Source organism: Numenius arquata, chromosome 11 (assembly GCF_964106895.1).
Source record: "Numenius arquata chromosome 11, bNumArq3.hap1.1, whole genome shotgun sequence".
In the NCBI taxonomy this organism is placed as follows: Eukaryota; Metazoa; Chordata; class Aves; order Charadriiformes; family Scolopacidae; genus Numenius; species Numenius arquata.
The window spans coordinates 36,145,483-36,162,113 of NC_133586.1; the positions used below are offsets into that span (position 1 = coordinate 36,145,483).

The 16,631-nt window shown below is 59.3% G+C and overlaps 3 protein-coding genes across 3 annotated transcripts; 1 reads left to right on the forward strand and 2 right to left on the reverse strand.

Moving 5' to 3' along the window:
* Positions 1 to 664: 664 nt before the first annotated feature.
* On the reverse strand, positions 665 to 8,947 carry SIMC1 (SUMO interacting motifs containing 1). The gene is made up of 10 exons (XM_074156417.1): positions 8,799 to 8,947; positions 6,452 to 7,198; positions 5,992 to 6,212; positions 5,187 to 5,256; positions 4,615 to 4,760; positions 3,988 to 4,164; positions 3,402 to 3,530; positions 2,253 to 2,409; positions 2,085 to 2,169; positions 665 to 1,131 (listed from the first exon to the last, which is right to left on the reverse strand). The coding sequence occupies exons 1-10, from the start codon at positions 8,922 to 8,924 to the stop codon at positions 911 to 913; spliced, it is 2,079 nt and encodes a 692-aa protein (XP_074012518.1). The 5' UTR covers positions 8,925 to 8,947; the 3' UTR covers positions 665 to 910.
* A 98-nt stretch (positions 8,948 to 9,045) lies between these two features.
* On the forward strand, positions 9,046 to 12,760 carry THOC3 (THO complex subunit 3). The gene is made up of 6 exons (XM_074155953.1): positions 9,046 to 9,270; positions 9,752 to 9,908; positions 10,770 to 10,974; positions 11,319 to 11,480; positions 11,570 to 11,670; positions 12,007 to 12,760. The coding sequence occupies exons 1-6, from the start codon at positions 9,088 to 9,090 to the stop codon at positions 12,168 to 12,170; spliced, it is 972 nt and encodes a 323-aa protein (XP_074012054.1). The 5' UTR covers positions 9,046 to 9,087; the 3' UTR covers positions 12,171 to 12,760.
* Positions 12,761 to 15,359: 2,599 nt separating this feature from the next.
* On the reverse strand, positions 15,360 to 16,409 carry CPLX2 (complexin 2). Its single transcript, XM_074156412.1, has 3 exons — positions 16,379 to 16,409; positions 15,708 to 15,883; positions 15,360 to 15,557 (listed from the first exon to the last, which is right to left on the reverse strand). Exons 1-3 carry the CDS (start codon positions 16,407 to 16,409, stop codon positions 15,360 to 15,362), a joined length of 405 nt encoding a protein of 134 aa, XP_074012513.1.
* Between the last annotated feature and the right edge of the window lie 222 nt (positions 16,410 to 16,631).

Consider the following 16,631-nt stretch of genomic DNA (forward strand, 5'->3'; position numbering starts at 1 on the left):
GCTTCAGTGTGTGCAGGGCGACTCCATTCCTGGCTGTGACTCTGCTGCTCAATGCTCCTCAGCTCTGGTCTCCTCAATAGGACTCTGCCAAGGGTTGCCTACCACAGGGGCAGATAAAGGGGTGGTGGGCAGCTACAGTCGTCTTCCTCCCACTCCCAGCCTCTGTTGCCTGCAGAGACCTTCTATAGAAATGCCTAATTGCGCTCTGACTTCAGCTGTGATTGGAGTTGATGGCAGTGTATTTGGATTGAATATTCATCATATCCCGCACACTTGCCTGCACTGCAGACACTTCAGTGCGCTCTGGAAGAGGCGCAGCCTTTTCAGCTGATGCTGCAATCCAGTCCTCCCTCTTGACATGCCGCTCACCTTGGGCAAGGTCATGTATATGTATTTGATTTGGAACAGGAATGTTCCTCTCCTGAGGGCCCATTGGCATCGCTTGGGGATCTCTGCACTGTGAATGCCCTCACTGCAGCTGACACCTGCTTTTTTGTCTTAAATATTAACACCTTTCCCTAAATATTGATCGGGTATTTTGGCATTTTTCTTGCTGTGCAAACTATTGTGAGTTTATGGCTGCGTTTGCCTAATGCTATCCCAAGGTGCAGCTGACAGAGCTCTGCACTTCCTTTGGGCAGGGCTGGCACCGAGATGGAAGAGTCTCAGCAAATACAAAAATAATTTATTTTTTTTTAAAAGTGTACAAAGTTCCCTGTAAAACTGGGATGAGGCAGGTTTGAAAGAAAACTCTGAGACTGTGTAAACCAGACATTTTTCCAAAGAAATGCATAAATGAACCCATGAGATGTATGACACTTAGGACTGCAGCATGAGAGGGGGGTTTTGATGGAGTTTTATAGAGGAAACATGAAGCTCTTTGTGCCCCCTGCTGCAGAGGTTGTCTCCATCAGGTACCAGTGACAATGAGGAACAACTCCCGAAGCATGCACAGTTTCTCCATGATCTGCTGGGGGAAAGGCTGCCCCAGGACCTGCTGCATTCGCCTGATGAAGTCCTCTACATTCAGTTGAACGTCCAGACAGCTGATGTCATCGCTGTCCTGGAGCTTGGGCTTGGCTTTCTGAATGATCAAATCCATCCGGTCACTGAGTGAGCTCCGCAAGTGCTCTGCAAAAGGAAATGCTGGTGGGGAGAGGCAACACACAATGGGCTGGTGACCTGTTCAGGGACAGGTTGCAGCGTGCCACTGGCAGCACTGCAGTGAGGAGCGGTTGGGAACTGTGCTGGTCCTCTCATGGTTGTCCTTGATGCTGCTGCACAAGACTAGCCTGGTGGAAGAAGGTACTGTCCCCCCTTGGAACTCAGTCTGCCCTTGAAGAGAGCCCAAGAAATGGGGAGGGGAGAGGGGTTGGAGCATCCTTTTCTGCTGTGCTAATGGCAGACTGGACAGCTTTCCAGCTGCAAAGGAGGGTCTCCAAAGAGCTTAGCAAGAGCGATTGTCTAGGGCCTCAGGGAGAATAAAACTGTGCACATGTGATGGGTTCCTCTACATTCCTCCATGAGAGCCTTAACTGTGGGCTAAAGCAGGTGAAGTCGGGAAGGAACTTTTAGGATTTTCTGGTAAAACAACTTTAGGGAGTATTAGGGAGTGTTTTGTGACTGTGCTGCTCTCCTGGGGTCAGAAATACTGCTCCTTTCATGGCTACTGTGGGTGGTGCTTCCTGCCCAGTCTACTGAGCGTGTCCTGGCTTTACCATCCCTTTGACTTCTGCTTTTCCTCCTAAGCCACTCTATTCCTCCACCCACTGAGTGTGCAGCTTAGACAATACTGGGTACAAAGCACCCCCTTCTCAGTGCCAGGATTGATCCTTTAGGAGCTAGGCTATTTCTGAGGGGCTAAACTTTGCACAGCAGGTTGGGTGCTCTGCTTGATGCAACATCACTTCTTTGCTGTCACTACTGGGAATAGTTACGAGCATGGATGGAGGCACATCATCTTTCTAAGACTCAGTGACTGTGAGTTCAAGAGTGATGAGAAGAGAGGAGGAAGGGTACTTTGGCTGTTCTGCTGCAGCCTCTTGATGAGATTGTGTTTATCAAGGCCAGAACAGGCTGCTTACCCAGTATTACATTTTGGTAACTCAGCAGCAACAAACTCAAGTAATGCAGCATCTCATCCCATCTTTGCCATGTTGCTGTTTCATCCTGTGACAGGAGACAGTGTTTGGTTATTAGAAGATGTTTACTCGGGAGAAAATAAGGCAAAGGAGAGAGGTTGGACTGGATACCTGGTATTGCAGCAGCACAGAGGAGTGGCTCAGGAAGTACAGGATCTTGGCCAGAGACAAGGGCAAAGTTGTGGGCACATCACAACTATGCAGGAACAGCAGCTCGAGCAGTTTACAGCGCAGGAGGTGGCTCTCCATGGTGTTTAAGAAAGCTTCCCTGGAAGACAAAGGGATTTACTCTGAGTGAGACAGCACAGCCTGACCAGGGACAACTGCTCTAGCATGTTCCTGGTGTCCCACTGGTGCTGATCTGTTGGAGATCTCGTGCCAGGGGCTGCTCAGCAGTGCAGTGTAAGGAAAACCACCAGATGTGGTAGGAAGACATTTGTTACACAGCTTGGCCACGGGCATGTTTACGTCGTTAGGTCTGACCTGTAGCAACTCGAGGTTGGTACGGTCTGTGAAGCAAGTTTAGCTGCTTCACTTCACCCTGCCCAGCAGCCTGTGCATAGTCACCCATTCCTGCTGACTTGCAGGGAGCACAGCCAAGCAAGTGTGACGTGGGGTCAGCAGCCAGCTGGATCTAGGAGAGCTGTCCTGGGAGGAGTGATAGCTTGTTTACAGTCAGTTTGGCTTGGTTTGACGCAGTGTGTGCTCAGGGTTCTGCTGAAAGGGTCTGAAAGGGCTGCCTGCTGGGGCTGGCAAATGTGGGTTTGAAACATCTGTGAGTCTCATGGTCTCACGTCTACACTAGAGCCAGTCAGGACCTTGTGCTTTGGCTTCAGATACTGCCTTTCTTAGAGAAGCAAACAAAAGCATTTCAAGGCAAAGCTGCAAGAACTGCATCCTATTTCTGGTGAACTTCTCAGTTGTCTCTGGAAATCAGTGATGAGTTGGCCAGTACGTGACCATGCTGATGCAGAGTGCTGCTTTTCAGACCCTCTGTACAGTTTGAAGTCCTGCAACTTTAACAAGTAGGAGAATCAGCTTTTCTCAGCAACACACAAACTGGGGAGACGCATTCAGCTGGTGATGTTCTGTCTCCATGGGGTCTGTCAGTCCAACAGCCATGTGTTTGCTGGCTGGGTCATAAATGGGCCTTGTCTTTCTATACCCTATGGGTATTTTATGCATCCAGACTTGAATGTAAATCGGGAATAAGACTGTTGCTCACACAGGCAGATGCTGCCTTGCGCACGTTTGTCTCACCTTTGGCTCCTCAGGGGAATATTCAGTATAAACGGGAATATCACATCTGCAATCTTACAGGAGCTGCAGTTGGGAGATTTGTCCACTTCCACTGCGATGGACAACATCCGCTGGAGCAGAAGCATCACCCTAAGTTAGAGAGACAGTCAACACCAGGAGACACGACCCTCGGTTTGCAAAGTAAAACTGCAGGGATGGCACCTAGTGTAGCCTCGTGCCTTGCAGTGTGGGACATAGGGGAACGTAGCAGGCTAGGTTTGGTGTCTCCTGGTGGCTTTTGAATCTGATGCTCTTGGAAGCAGAGCTAATCCCCAGAGGGGCCCTCATGTGGCTGTACTGAGCGTTGGTGGAGCAGCACAGGGCAGCCTCGGTGGTGGACCAAGATCTCCAGCCTTATGCTACAGGTAAGAGGAGGATGCTCACTGAGCCAGTTTTCTACCAGGTGAGGAAGTGTCTCGCTCACCAAGTGTACGTCTACCCCAAAGGAGAACTTCCGGTACAGCCCAGCTACTCTGACCTGAACTGGCTTCTCCCTGACTTGGGCCTCATGATACTGACAGCAGGAGGTCAGGACTTTGGAGCTTACCTCTGGGCAAAGAAAGTTGGTGGAGCCACCTCTGCCTGGTCAGTGCTGGCCAGCTGTGGTGCAGATGAGCTTTCAGTCCTTGCTTCTGCTGAAGAGGATGTAATTTCTTGCGGTTGCTCCTGGGGCTGGGAGAACCCAACTCCTGTCACTGCTGCGATCAACCATTCGACCACCTCCCTGTGACAGAAACAGGAACGTTAGGGGGGACAGGCCTGGTTTGCTGCATTCTGACCTATAGATCCACTTGGAGCTCAAGGAAAGACCCTGAGGGTGGGACGCATTCTTCATCTGCTTGGACAGGGTAGGGATTAGCTCTGTTGATCAGCAGATTTATGCAGTTGTCAACAGGACTGCCTCCTTCTCAGTCCTGTCCCAAGCAATGCAAATCTGACCCTGTCCCTGGGAAAAGCCCACTAGATTGCAGCCAGAAATGTCTTGCATCATCTCTGGTGGTTTGCTTTTATAAACCTGCTCCTGTACTTTATACTTGGCCCCTACACCTCCCTCTGTCTCCCATGCTTGTTTCCTGGAAAGTCTGACCTGGAGTCTCAACAGGTGTTCTCCAAGCCCCTGCCTTTCAGCATCTGGTTAGAGAATAGGGGAGGAGGAGGAGGAGGCATCCCTTACTTGACATTGTTGAAGCACATGTCACACGAAAGCACTTTCTTGGCAATCGACTTCTGCAGCAGGCGCAACCTCAGGTTCTCCTGGAAGTCGTCCTCCAGGGTCTGCACCACGTACTGCAGGAAGAGGAGCCAGCCAGGGGGCTTCTGCTGAGGGTAGATGGAGAGGGTGTGAGCCTGGCAAAGCCACAAGGCAAGGAGCACCTGGGAATTTGGTTGTTTCAGGAATAGGCTAATGTGCATGACTGAAGAGTAGCTCCAGCAGTGGCTGCCTGGGTCAGGCAATGCCATGAGGGGTTGGCTGGACCTGTTCTACTATTGCACTAGGGCAATGAGTCTGTTGCTGTGTCTTCTTCAGGTGAGATGATGTGCCTATAGCTGTGCAGCAGCTTAGGGAGCACCCTGGATAAAAGTGGGAGACCCAACTGGCATTTGCCAGCAGCTGCAGTAAAACTGCATGTTGGACTGGCCCATTCTGCAGCAGGGCACAGCCATGAGGCCCTGGGGCAATGCTTACCCTTGGGCACTGCACCCTGGATGATCCCTGCCTGATGTGACACAGGCGGTGCCAAGTACCTGGTCCTCCATGATGTATTTCAGCAGCGTCCAGTCCCATCCCACTGTGGCGGTGTTGGCTGGATGAAGCCTGCAAAGACAGCGCTGTCCATTTGTGCTGAACTGCCCACCATCTGGAAGCATGGCAGCCCCTGGCCCTTCCCCAGCCCACTTGCTCAGGGGCCTGCCCTGCCTCCTCCTCCCCAGCTTTGCCCTCTCCCTTTCTCCTCCCCTGACTACCTTCATTTTTTGGGGCTGTACTTCAGGGAGAGCATCGGCACTCCTGGACCTGTGGCCTCACAAAACATTGTGCCTCTCTGCGGGAACCCTGAGGGCAGTGGGGGAACTGCTCCAGCCCCCTCCAGCCCATGGCCTCTGCTGCAGCCCAGGGAAGGTGTTTTTGCCATGTCACAGCAATGAAGAATAAGATCTGCTCTTCAGGAGCAAGGCAAACACACTCCTCTGTCCTAGAGGATGCCCTGGTGTCACAGGCTGTCCCTGCACTGCTACTAAATGATTAAAGCACGCTCATGATACAGTTGGAGCTGCTTTCCCTCTTGTCTTAGCATCCCCTGCCTCTCACAGCCCCCATCCTCCATCCACTCGGGGCTTTAGTGGCTGCTTTAGTGGCTGGGCCAGCAATGGTCTTGATCCACCCTTAGACAGCCCGGGGTGTGCCTGTGCTGGTAACAGGAAGATCATCCTGGGTTACAGGGGAAATTGCTCCCTGTTCCATGAGAGGACCATGGAGAATAACCTTTATGCTGGGCAGGCCCCTGGGAGCATGTAGCCAGCCCCAGGGCACCGTGGCAAAAGGAACACGTACATTTGGATCTTCATCAGCAGCATGTAGGTGTCCTTCAGGATCTCCCCTTGGTGGGCGTTCAATAGGATCTGTCTGATCAGGTGGGAGATGATTTCTTTTGGGGGACGGTGCTGGCAGGAGACGAACTCACTCAGGAAATGCAAGGTGCCCTCCAGGAAGTTCTCCTCCATGGTGGTGTGCACCATGCTCAGCTTCCCACTGGGGATGAGGTCAGGTTTCCGCTGCGTGCAAGGCAAGGCAATGGGTGAAAGCTGTCTTTCCCCAACACAGAGGAACCCAGCTGTGATGTGGGGCCCACCATGAAGGGAACTGCAATAACCAGAGATCCCAACTGCCTGGCAAAGCTTCCCCCAAAATGGGAAGCGGAGCAGGAACAGCCCCTGCTCCATCCTCTCCTGCAGAGACTGCTCTGAGCAGCCTCTGGCCAGGCTTAGCAGCAGCTGCTCTGAACCCTCTTTACCTGCTGTGTTTCCCTGTTGGGTGCTATGCCTTCGAGGAAGAGGTGCTGGACTCCGCTTCTCCTGAAATAGTGCAATTTGTTCAGCCACGCCTTGCTGTCAGTCTTGGTCCTGGCTGGGGTCACTTGCTGGATTGCTCCGTGTGGTTGTAAGTCACCTGCTCCCATCAAAGGCCCTTGGGCCTTCAGTGGGGTTGGGGGGATGACTGGGGCAGGGCTCAGCCTCGGGGGCAGTTCCCTTTGCTGGCCAAGGTGGGGAGTCTCTTCCTCTGGGCTGCTGGATCTCCAGCTGCTGCTGCTGCTGTCCAGGCTGGAGGGGGACAGGGACAGCAAGTCCGAGTCCAGCTGCATGCTGGCCAGGGAGCCCAAGTCACTGTTAAAAGTGGTAGTGCTGCAGTTCTGCTCCGGGCTGCAGGAGGAGCTGTGGCGGCTGGAGGCGGGAGAGAAGCAGCTCCAGTTCTCTTTGCTTTCTGCCACGTCCGTGGTGGCAGCGGGCTCCGCGGGAGCATCGTGTGAGGGTGCTGCAGGGCTTGGCTTTGATGTTGCCTCCGTTTCTGGTGTTGTGGTGGAGCAGACCCGGGGATGGGACGTATGTGCTGCTGGGGCAGCGGTTGCCTGCTTGGGGTCCTGGTCAGCCCAACCGGTGGTGTGGGGAGGGCTGCATGTGTCCTCTGTCAGGTCGATGATGGTGAGGCTGCTCCACAGCGCCGGGTCTGTGCTCATGTCCTCGCAGGTCAGATCGATAATCTCCTGTGGGGACAGAAGGGCCAGCGCCGTCAACGATGGTGGCACCTGAGTGCCTTGGTCCTCCCCTGCCAGGGACCTCTGCTACGGTGGCACCGTTGCCCCAGCCCAAGGGGGAAAAGGGGCTCATTGGCAGCAGTCAAAGGGACAGGGCAGCCTGCGGGCAGCAGCCCGAGCTTGTGTTGGCCTCCCCTGGAAGCATGGACGAGCCTGAGCCAAGCTCTTCTTCCCCACTCCTGGCAGACACAATCCCCCCCGCTCCCCCCAGGCTCCTTACAGGAAATGGCTGGGTCCTCTGCTCCAAACACCTCTCTCCTTGGGCCAGAGCAGGCCTGGCTGCCCGCTCAGCTCCCTCCCAGGATGGGGAAATGCCAGGGGAGGGTAAGGGGAGCGCAGCGAGCGCTGCTGTCCCCCGTCCCCAGGGGCTCCTGGCAGGAGCAGCGCAGGATCCGAACTTCGGCACCCCCCCTGTGGCACAGCCTCACCCGCTACAGGGACACGAGTGGCAGGGAACAGAGCTACCTTCACATCCATGGCACCAGGCCAGAGCTACGGCAGCCCCGAGACTTTGGGGACTCCCATCCAGACCTTGCTGGGTGATGGTGCACCCGGAGCTCCAAGGACGCGCCTGTCCGAGGGGCGGCAGGAGCAGGCAGGGGGAGGCAGCTGTGTCCGCACCTCCGGCGGGCAGGACACGGCACTTCTCAGGATCTCGATGTGCCCGGGAGGGGTCAGAGCCTGTTTGCTCTTGGAAAAAAAAAACCCTCAGCGTCTCAAAGCAGGAACACGTTTAGCGGACAATTTAAATCCATATTTTTTTTTTTCCCCCCTGACTCAGACCTGCTGCCTTTTCCAAGGATGGGCCGTGTGTAGCCTGGGGAGGTGACAAAACCCAGCAGGCCTGGCGTGCTGGGGGACTCCGGTGGAGCCGAGAAGGGCCAGAGGCTGTCCCGGCTCCAGCCGGCCCCGCTGTCCCGGACGCCACGGAACTGCTGGTGTTTGAGAGCTGCATCATAACAGAGGACAAGGGCGCCCGCTGCGGGGGGTGGACAGACCATTACCACCCACCTAGGGCTGTGCCTCGACGGCGACATTGTGCCCTGAACAGCCACCACACCGGTCCACCGTCCCCCTGTCCGCGGGGTGGCCCAGGTGAGGTGGATGGTAGCCACCCCACCACAGCCCAGGGCTGGACCCCCACCAAGAGGCTGAGTCCTGGCAGGCTGGGACCCTCCTGGGAACAAGACACTCCATGGCTGGTGTCCTCCCCAGGTGACGTGGCCAAGGGGGTTGTGACCCCCAGGGGGGACACGCTTGGGGACCAGGCCTCCGCTGGCGGGAGTTGGCCGAGGGGACCCGAGCCCTCCTTGGGGGTTCCTTGAGGCCATAAGGGACGTGACGGAGGGGACCGGGCTTTCCGGGAACACACGGCCGCAGCCCCGGGACACGCGCTGCGCCCCTTCCACGGCCCTCAAGGCTTCATGTCCCGCCGCGGCTCCCGTCCCCCGCCGCAGCGGAAGCGCCGCCATCTTTGTGAAGGGCAGGCGGCGCTGCGCCCGGCGGGAGGCCCCGCGGCCCCGCCCCTCCCCGGAGGCCTCCGACTCACCGCGGGGGGCGGCAGCGCGCTCCGCCGCCGCGGCGACAGGTGGCGACGGCAGCGACGCCGGTGCGACGGCGGCGAGCGGCCGCCCTCAGCCTCCGAGTCGCTTATGAGGACGACGCTGTCGGCCATCTTGGAGGCGGCTCCGCCCCCCACGGACCGGCGGCAGCGGCGGAGGGGGCAGCGCTCGGGCTGCGGGTCGGGCCGGGCCTAGCGGGGCGGCGGAAGTTGCGTCAGTGGCGGCGGCGGGGCGGGGCGAGGCGAGGGTGGCGGTGGCGGCCCCGGCGCCGCCGCCATGGCGCTGTCGCCCTACGTGCAGGCCATGCAGGAGCTGTTCCGCGCCAACACGCGGAGCCGCGAGTTCCCGGCGCACGGCGCCAAGGTGCACTCGGTGGCCTGGAGCTGCTGCGGCCGCCGCCTCGCCTCCGGCTCCTTCGACAAGACCGCCAGCGTCTTTCTGCTGGAGAAGGACAGGCTGGTGAGCTCCTCCCCGCACCAGGCGGTTCGGTACCGGGCCCCGGGGGACACCTGGAGCGGCCACTCGGGCCGGTACCGGGGCACCCCGGGAGCCCTTGGGATGGGGCTGCTGATTCGGGTCGGTACCAGAGGCCTCTCCCGGGCCCGGATGTACAGACGGGTGGCTTGAACCGGGAGTGGGCCCCAGTGGTCGGTACCAGGCCTGGAAACGGGAACTCAGGAAAAGAAGCGTCGCCAAGGACCCCACAGGCTGGGGCCAGGGCCAGAGAGCCGGGACTGGAGCTGGTGCCTGGCTGGGGACACAGGGAGGGCTCCTCCATCCCGGTGGGGAGCATGACTGAAATGGCGGTGGGGTGCTGGGCTGGGCTCCTGCCCCATCTGGTAACCGGCAGTGGAGCAGGGTGCAGCATACTGGGATCCAGGGCAGGAGGCTGGTAGGGCTGGGCTCATCCCTCCCGTGAATGGCTGTCCTCTCCTTCCAGGTGAAGGAGAACAACTACAGGGGCCACGGGGACAGCGTGGATCAACTCTGCTGGCACCCCAGCAACCCTGACCTCTTCGTCACAGCATCCGGGGACAAAACCATCCGCATCTGGGATGTCCGCACCACCAAGTGCATCGCAACTGTCAACACCAAAGGTGAGTCCCTGCCTTCCCAGGAGGGCTGTTGGGTCCCAGCAGAACTTCTGCTGCATGGGACCCATCTGCAGTGGCACAGTGCTTTGGACCCTTCTTCTAGATGTTGGCGATCGGGGCATCTTTGCTGACTGCTTTTATCTTTGTGTTGCACTCATCTGTAAGGAGCAGCAGTGAACGTGAGGGCTGATTTACTCGGGTGTCAACACTGGAGAAACTACTGAAATATGATGGTGGCTGTCAAAATGCGTGTGTGCTTGTGTCTGGAGCCTGTGGGCTGCAAGGCTGGATACTGGGGAAAGGCATGTCTGCAGAGAGCTGTGGTGAAAGTAAAAGTTTGCATGGATTCAGAAAGTGATTATTTGAACTCTTGGGCTAATTAAGCTGTGTACCATCTTTGCCCTTGGAAATCTCAAATTTTTAATTGTCAGGGCTGGAAATGACATTGTAAGATGGCAAACAGAAACCTGCCGTGTTCTTACTGTCATTCATATGTATTTATTGTTGGCTTCTGCTTTTTCTGGATCTTGAAGATCACAGGGTTAAGAGGATCTTCGAACTGACCTTGTCTGTTGGTTGCTGTGGTCCCATCTTGGCTGAAATGGGAAGGGTAGCAATGCAGTCGTGTTGGCTTGAAGCTGTTCAGTTTAATTTTCAATAACTGTATGTATTTGCTGCACGGCTACTGTATGGGGTTTGTGTATTAGTCTGCAGACCTGGCAGTCTTTCCTATTTGGGAGTGGTTTGGGGGTTAGTGGAGCAAATTGTGGCCTTGGATCAGGAATAAAAGCTGCCTCTGCATAATTCGTGGCTGCTGTGGATTGTTGGGTAGGAATGGGACCTGCTGCCTTTCTATCCCTCCAGGGGAGAACATCAACATCTGTTGGAGCCCTGACGGACAGACCATTGCAGTGGGCAACAAGGATGACGTGGTCACTTTCATTGATGCCAAGACGCATCGCTCCAAAGCTGAGGAACAGTTTAAGTTTGAGGTGAATGAGATCTCCTGGAACAACGATAACAACATGTTCTTCCTCACTAATGGGAACGGCTGCATCAACATCCTCAGGTAGGTGCCGGTGGCAGCGAGTGGGCAGGGTAGCTGAGCTGGCCGTGGCAGATATCAGTCTGCAAGCCCCTTTGCTGCTTTTTGGAAACCCAAGTCCCACACCCCAGCAATTCCCAGCCCTCTGGTGGGAAAGAACTTGCGTGGAGCTGGGGTTGCCCCAGTTCTGGGCTGTGCTCCCTGAGAGTGACCCTGATGCTTTGCCTCATTCACTCAACACCCAAGGTTTCCAAGAGTGTGGCGCTGCACTAGCTTGGTTCTCACAGTCCCAGTCCCACCTGCCCTTGCTTGTAGATGAGCCCTGTGCTCCTCTCACTGCTTCCTGCCCTCTCCTTTCATCTCCGCAGCTACCCGGAGCTGAAACCCATTCAGTCCATCAATGCCCATCCTTCAAACTGCATCTGCATCAAGTTCGATCCCATGGGGAAGTACTTTGCCACGGGCAGTGCTGACGCGTTAGTCAGCCTCTGGGACGTGGATGAACTGGTGTGTGTGAGGTGCTTCTCAAGGTAGGTAGTGCTGTCCAGAGTCGTTTGCCTCCCCTCTCTGGTGACCGTGCGGGAGATGGCTCACTGTCTGCTCCGCTCTGTCGCTGCAGACTTGACTGGCCTGTGCGAACACTGAGCTTCAGCCATGATGGGAAGATGCTGGCATCGGCATCAGAAGATCACTTCATTGATATTGCAGAGGTGGAGACAGGTAACAGCTTTGCTTTTGGGGAACAGCAAGGAGGGAACTGGATGGAGAAGTCCTGGCGGAGCTGGGAGGGTGCTGGGAATATCGGTCTGCTAGGGAACAGCTCGGCTGTGTAGAGCAGAGCGCCATGAGGGGGAGCCTCTGCCTCGTTAGTCTGTGGTAGACGTGCGTGTCATGTCTGTGCCTTGTCACCAGGTGATTAAAAGGCGCTGAAGCAGTGTCTGTTCCTCCTCTGCCCTGCGCGGGAGAGAAGAAGCGGGTGCCTGTCTCTGGTGTCGTGCTGACGTGGCAGGGGCATGCTACGGGCCAGAGGCTGATGTGGCCCTTTTTTCCATGCAGGAGAGAAGCTCTGGGAGGTGCAGTGCGAGTCCCCCACCTTCACAGTGGCCTGGCACCCCAAGAGGCCGCTGCTGGCCTTCGCCTGTGACGACAAAGACGGCAAATACGACAGCAGCCGGGAAGCAGGCACCGTCAAGCTCTTTGGGCTCCCCAATGACTCCTAACGAAACCGTGCCGGGGGAGGCAGCACTTCCCTGCTCTCGGGGGTGGGAGAGTGCTTAGTTAGTGTGGGACGGGGTGAGGAGATGCTCCCCTCCTTGCCCGCTTGGCAGCGCTGCGAGCTTTGGCTCAGCTCTTGTGTGCCCTGCCCTCGGGAGAGTTTCTAACAAGCAGCTTGTGTGCTGGGGGGGACGGGAGGTGATGCTGGCAGAGCCCTCCTCGCCCTCTCAGGGCTTCCACCACCTCCTCTCAGGGGTAGGGGGAGCTTCTTCCAAAGGCAAGTGGCCAAAGAACATCAGTCCCGGCAGGTGACTGCTGAGGAGCCTCCCGAGAGAGGAGCTCCAGCCTCCCCAGCACTGGTAAGCTGCGTGACCGTCCCCTTCTGCCGCACGGTCTGGTGGCGAGGGCAGCCCTGGGAGCACAGCCTGCCCCATCCCCTCCCCGCACTGGGGCAGCGAGGGGAGGGTGGGGGGGGGGGATGCGTATTGGGGGATGTTTCCCCAGCTGGGTTTTTTTTTAAATTTTTTTTCTTTCTTTTTTTTTTTTTGTATGTGTGGTTGTTTTTTCTAATTTTGATAAATCCTCTTCTGTAACGAAGGTGCCTGTGGCTGCTGTGGGGGGCGGAAGGGGGGTGCTGAGCTGCTCTCCTGCGAGCCCCTCTCCCTTCCCCTTGGCTATGGCAGGGCCCTGGCTGAGGGGTCTTTGTCGAGGGGCTGTCCCCCTTGTTCCCACTGCCTGTCCCCAGCGTCTCGGTCTCCTGTACTGCGCTGTCACCCCACCAGGGGGCGCTGCGCCCCCACGCTGGGGACAAGTGACATCAGGGACAACGCACAGAGGGATGGGGACAGCCGCAGGGACCCGTCCCTGCCCTGTAACCCCGCTCCTGCCTGGCAGCACCCCGCAGGGATGGAGCAGGGCCGTAGCCCCAGCAGAAGGTGGTGCCTGTCCCACGCCACGGCCACCAGCCCCGGGCAGAGCCCTTCCCCACGCCCCTGGTGGGGTGACAGGTAGTACCTCCCCCATCCCCGCTCCCCATGGAGAGGTCTGGGGCTTTCTGACCCCCCCCCCCCCCGTGGCGTGCTGGGTCACAGGGGAGATGGTCACAGGGGAGATGGTCACCGCAGAGGAGGTGTGGGTGCAACCTGGCTGCGATGGAGACCTTGCCTGCAAGATCTCTATCGTTTCCTACCCTAATATTTTCTTCTGACAGAGGCTTTTCCAGGTGACTGCTCTGCTGATGCCGCCTGGGTAACAGCTGACCTCTTTGCTGGTAAATGATGGCAAATCAGTCGAAGCTGGGGCTGGCTCTGGACGGAGGCCTCCAGGGCTGTGCGAAGCACGGGCACTGCCAGGCGTCCTGCTGGGCAGAGGGGCATGAGGTGCCCCATTGCCCAGGGCCTGCATGTAGCCTTGTGTCCCTGCTCTTGGGGGGTCAGAAGACTGTGACCCACCGGAAACAGCCCTTGTACCCCAGGGGTAGCCCCAGTTACTTTGTGAGAGGAGTCCCAGAGTCAGGGGGAAGGGGCAAAAGCCCTCCTGCCATGTCCATGGGATGGGGACGCACCCACACCCGCACCCACACATTTTACCTTGTCCCCAAAGCCTGTAGGGTGGACACAGGAGTATGGGGAGGCAGCTGGACTGAGCAGGGCTCTGGGAGCCACGTTTGGCCTCTCCGTTCAGCTTGGGTGCTACCTGGGGTGCCCCCTGGTGTGATGAGCTGCCAGGTCTCAGCCCTGAGGGGGAGGGGGGGGGTGAGGGAGCAGGCGCAGGGCCCCAGGGAAGCAATGGTTGAGAAGAGGCTGGAGCAATGTACAAATCCCTTTATTTTATTAGTTTGTCAAAGACTAGTTCGAGCAGGATGGTCACAGCATGTCTGCGGGGCCCCGTGCCACCCACCGCCTCCCGGGAAGGGCCCCGGTGAGCGGCTGGGGGCTGCGGCGGAGGAAGCACGGGGAGGGGGGAGCACGGTGCGGCAAGGGACGGGCCGGGGCAATGGCGTGCCCCCGCGTCCCCCCGTTGGGGTGCAAGCAGCAGCTCCTGGGACATGCCCGGGGCGCTTGCCCAAGGATCCCTTTCCCAGGCCCGGAGCGGGGGGGGGCCGTGTGTCCAGCTTTGGCAGGGGCGGGGGGGGGGGGGGGGCAACCGGGCGCTCCCAGCCCGGGACTGGCCCAGCAGCTCTCGACCCCGCACTGGCTTTATTGCAGGGGGCAGAGCGGACGGGGGGAGGGCCCCGGCAGCGCGGCGAGGGGGGGGGGGGGGGGGGGGCGGCTCTCGGCACAACGCCGTGGGGCAGCCCCCGGGGGGGGGGGGGGGGAGCATGAGCGGCGGACACGAGGACGCACGGAGCGACGGGGACGCACCCTGGCACAGAGACACTAATGCGAGAACGGGGGGGGGGGGGGGGGGGAAGGCCAGCAGGGGCCGAGACACGGACGAGCGAGCGGTGGGGACGGGTCGGGGGGGACGAGGCAGAGGGGGGGGGGGGTTCCCTGCCCCGCACGCGCCTTTGTACACGGTGGGCCGGAGCGCGGCGCCCGCTCCTCCCGGTGCTGAAGTATTGCAGTCTAACTGATATGGCTTTAACTATGGGGCCAGAGATGCGGGGAGGGGAGGGAGGGTCCCCTCCAACCCCCCGATGCTGTGGGGCACACCGGGCAGCCCCGGGGGACCCCCGTACCCGGGGAGGGGGGATGGGGGATGGGGGATGGGGGGGGGGGGGGAGCTGCGGGCAGGGCGCCTGGCTTTGTGCTTTGGGCTTGGCCCAGGGCGGGAGGGGGCAGGGGGATGGCAGTGCTGGGGACGGGGGCAGGCGAGCGGAGGGCCTGCCAGGGTCCCCTGGGAGGGCAGGAGGGGCAGGGCAGGGGGCACGGGGAGCCACCCCCGGGGGGGGGAGAAGGGGAGGATGCCCGGTAGGGCCTGGGGTGCCCCCAGCCTGCTGCGAGGTTACATCAGTGCATTTGGTCCCGGTTCGCCCCGTCCGGCCAGGGCCGCTCCCCTTTGGCACGACGTAGTCGGGGGGGGGGGGCCCTGCCTGGACGGGACGGGGGGGTTTTGGTCTGGTCGGGGGAAAGGGTAGGAGGGGGTGGGGAGGGGGTGCGGGGACCCCCTCCGGGGCCAAGGGAACTGATGGAGGGGTTGGAAGGGAGAGGGCGCCCGTGCCCCAGCACCCCATGGCAGGGTTGGTGGTGCTGTTACTTCTTGAACATATCCTGCAGCGGGCCGGGCAGGTACTTGAGGACGGTGTCCAGGATGCTCTCTTCCTCCTCCTCCTCCTCGTCCCCGCAGCCTGCTGGGATCGCCTTCTTGGGGCGCGTCAGGCTGCCCTCACACGGCTGCTCCAGCGCGGCTTTCTCCTCTGCCTCCTTCTCCTCCTTCTTCTTCAGCCCATACTGCAAGGACACAGGGTCTCAGCAGGGCAGGCAGCGGGTTCTGTGCCCCGTGCCCATCACCACCCTCCTCCCTGGCCATGCCAGCTCCCTGTCCCAGCCCCAAGCTGGATGCCACGGTCAGGGGTGGGCGCAGGGGAGGCATGTGCCCACCTTGTCACGGATCTGCTGCCGGACTTTCTCCCGCTCAGCTTCCATGCGGGCGTGCTTGGCTTTCCGCTCCTCCTCCTGTTGGCGCAGGGCCTCCTGCCTCTCCTCCTCCTTCTTCTGTGCGTCAGGGTCCTTCTCCTCCTCACCCCCTAGCATCTTCCCCATGTCCTTGGTGGCCCCTGTGTAGCACAAGAACATTGGCTGGTCCCCAAGGGCGCTGAAGCCTGGCACTGGCTGCCAAAGCCCCTGCAGAGGTAGGGAGGACACAGAGCCCTCCAGGCAAGGACAACCTGGGATGTCCCCAGGGCCCCCTGCATCAGGGCCGGCTGCAGACGGGCTCCGGAGGCTGCAGGGATGGGGAGTGCCACGGGCTGGCTGCGCTGCCCTAGTTCGCTGTCAGCCGGGGGAGACGCCGGCAGCTCCTCCGGCGCTGGCACCCAGGGGACCCGCTGGGGAATCCCACTTAGCGGCGGGAGAGCCGGGATTCCCCAGCCAGGCGCTGCCGGCGCTGGGAACGAGAGCCCCAGAGGGTTCCAGCAGCAGTTCCCCGCCACCAGCGGCTCTCCCCACGGCTCCGACCCCCCCGCCATGTCCCTCCCACTGTGCTCCCTGGGGTGCCGGGCTAGCATCACTCCCGGAGGGGGGGATCCAGAGGGGGGACAATACCCACTCACCGCCCAGCGCTTGCTTCATGACGAAGTCCATGGTGCCGGTGTGTGCGTGTGGCTAGGCCAGTGCCCAGCGCTCATCCACTGCTGTCTGGGCTCGCTGACCAGGGCCACCTGCACGGACAGAGAGGGATGTTGTCAGGGTCACCATGCCAGGGTCACCACTGCCCAGGCACAAGAGTCAGGGCAGGCATATGCACCCTCTGCATCACCAGCCCCAAACGCCTTCCAGGACGGGCAGAGGGAGCCTTTGGGGTCT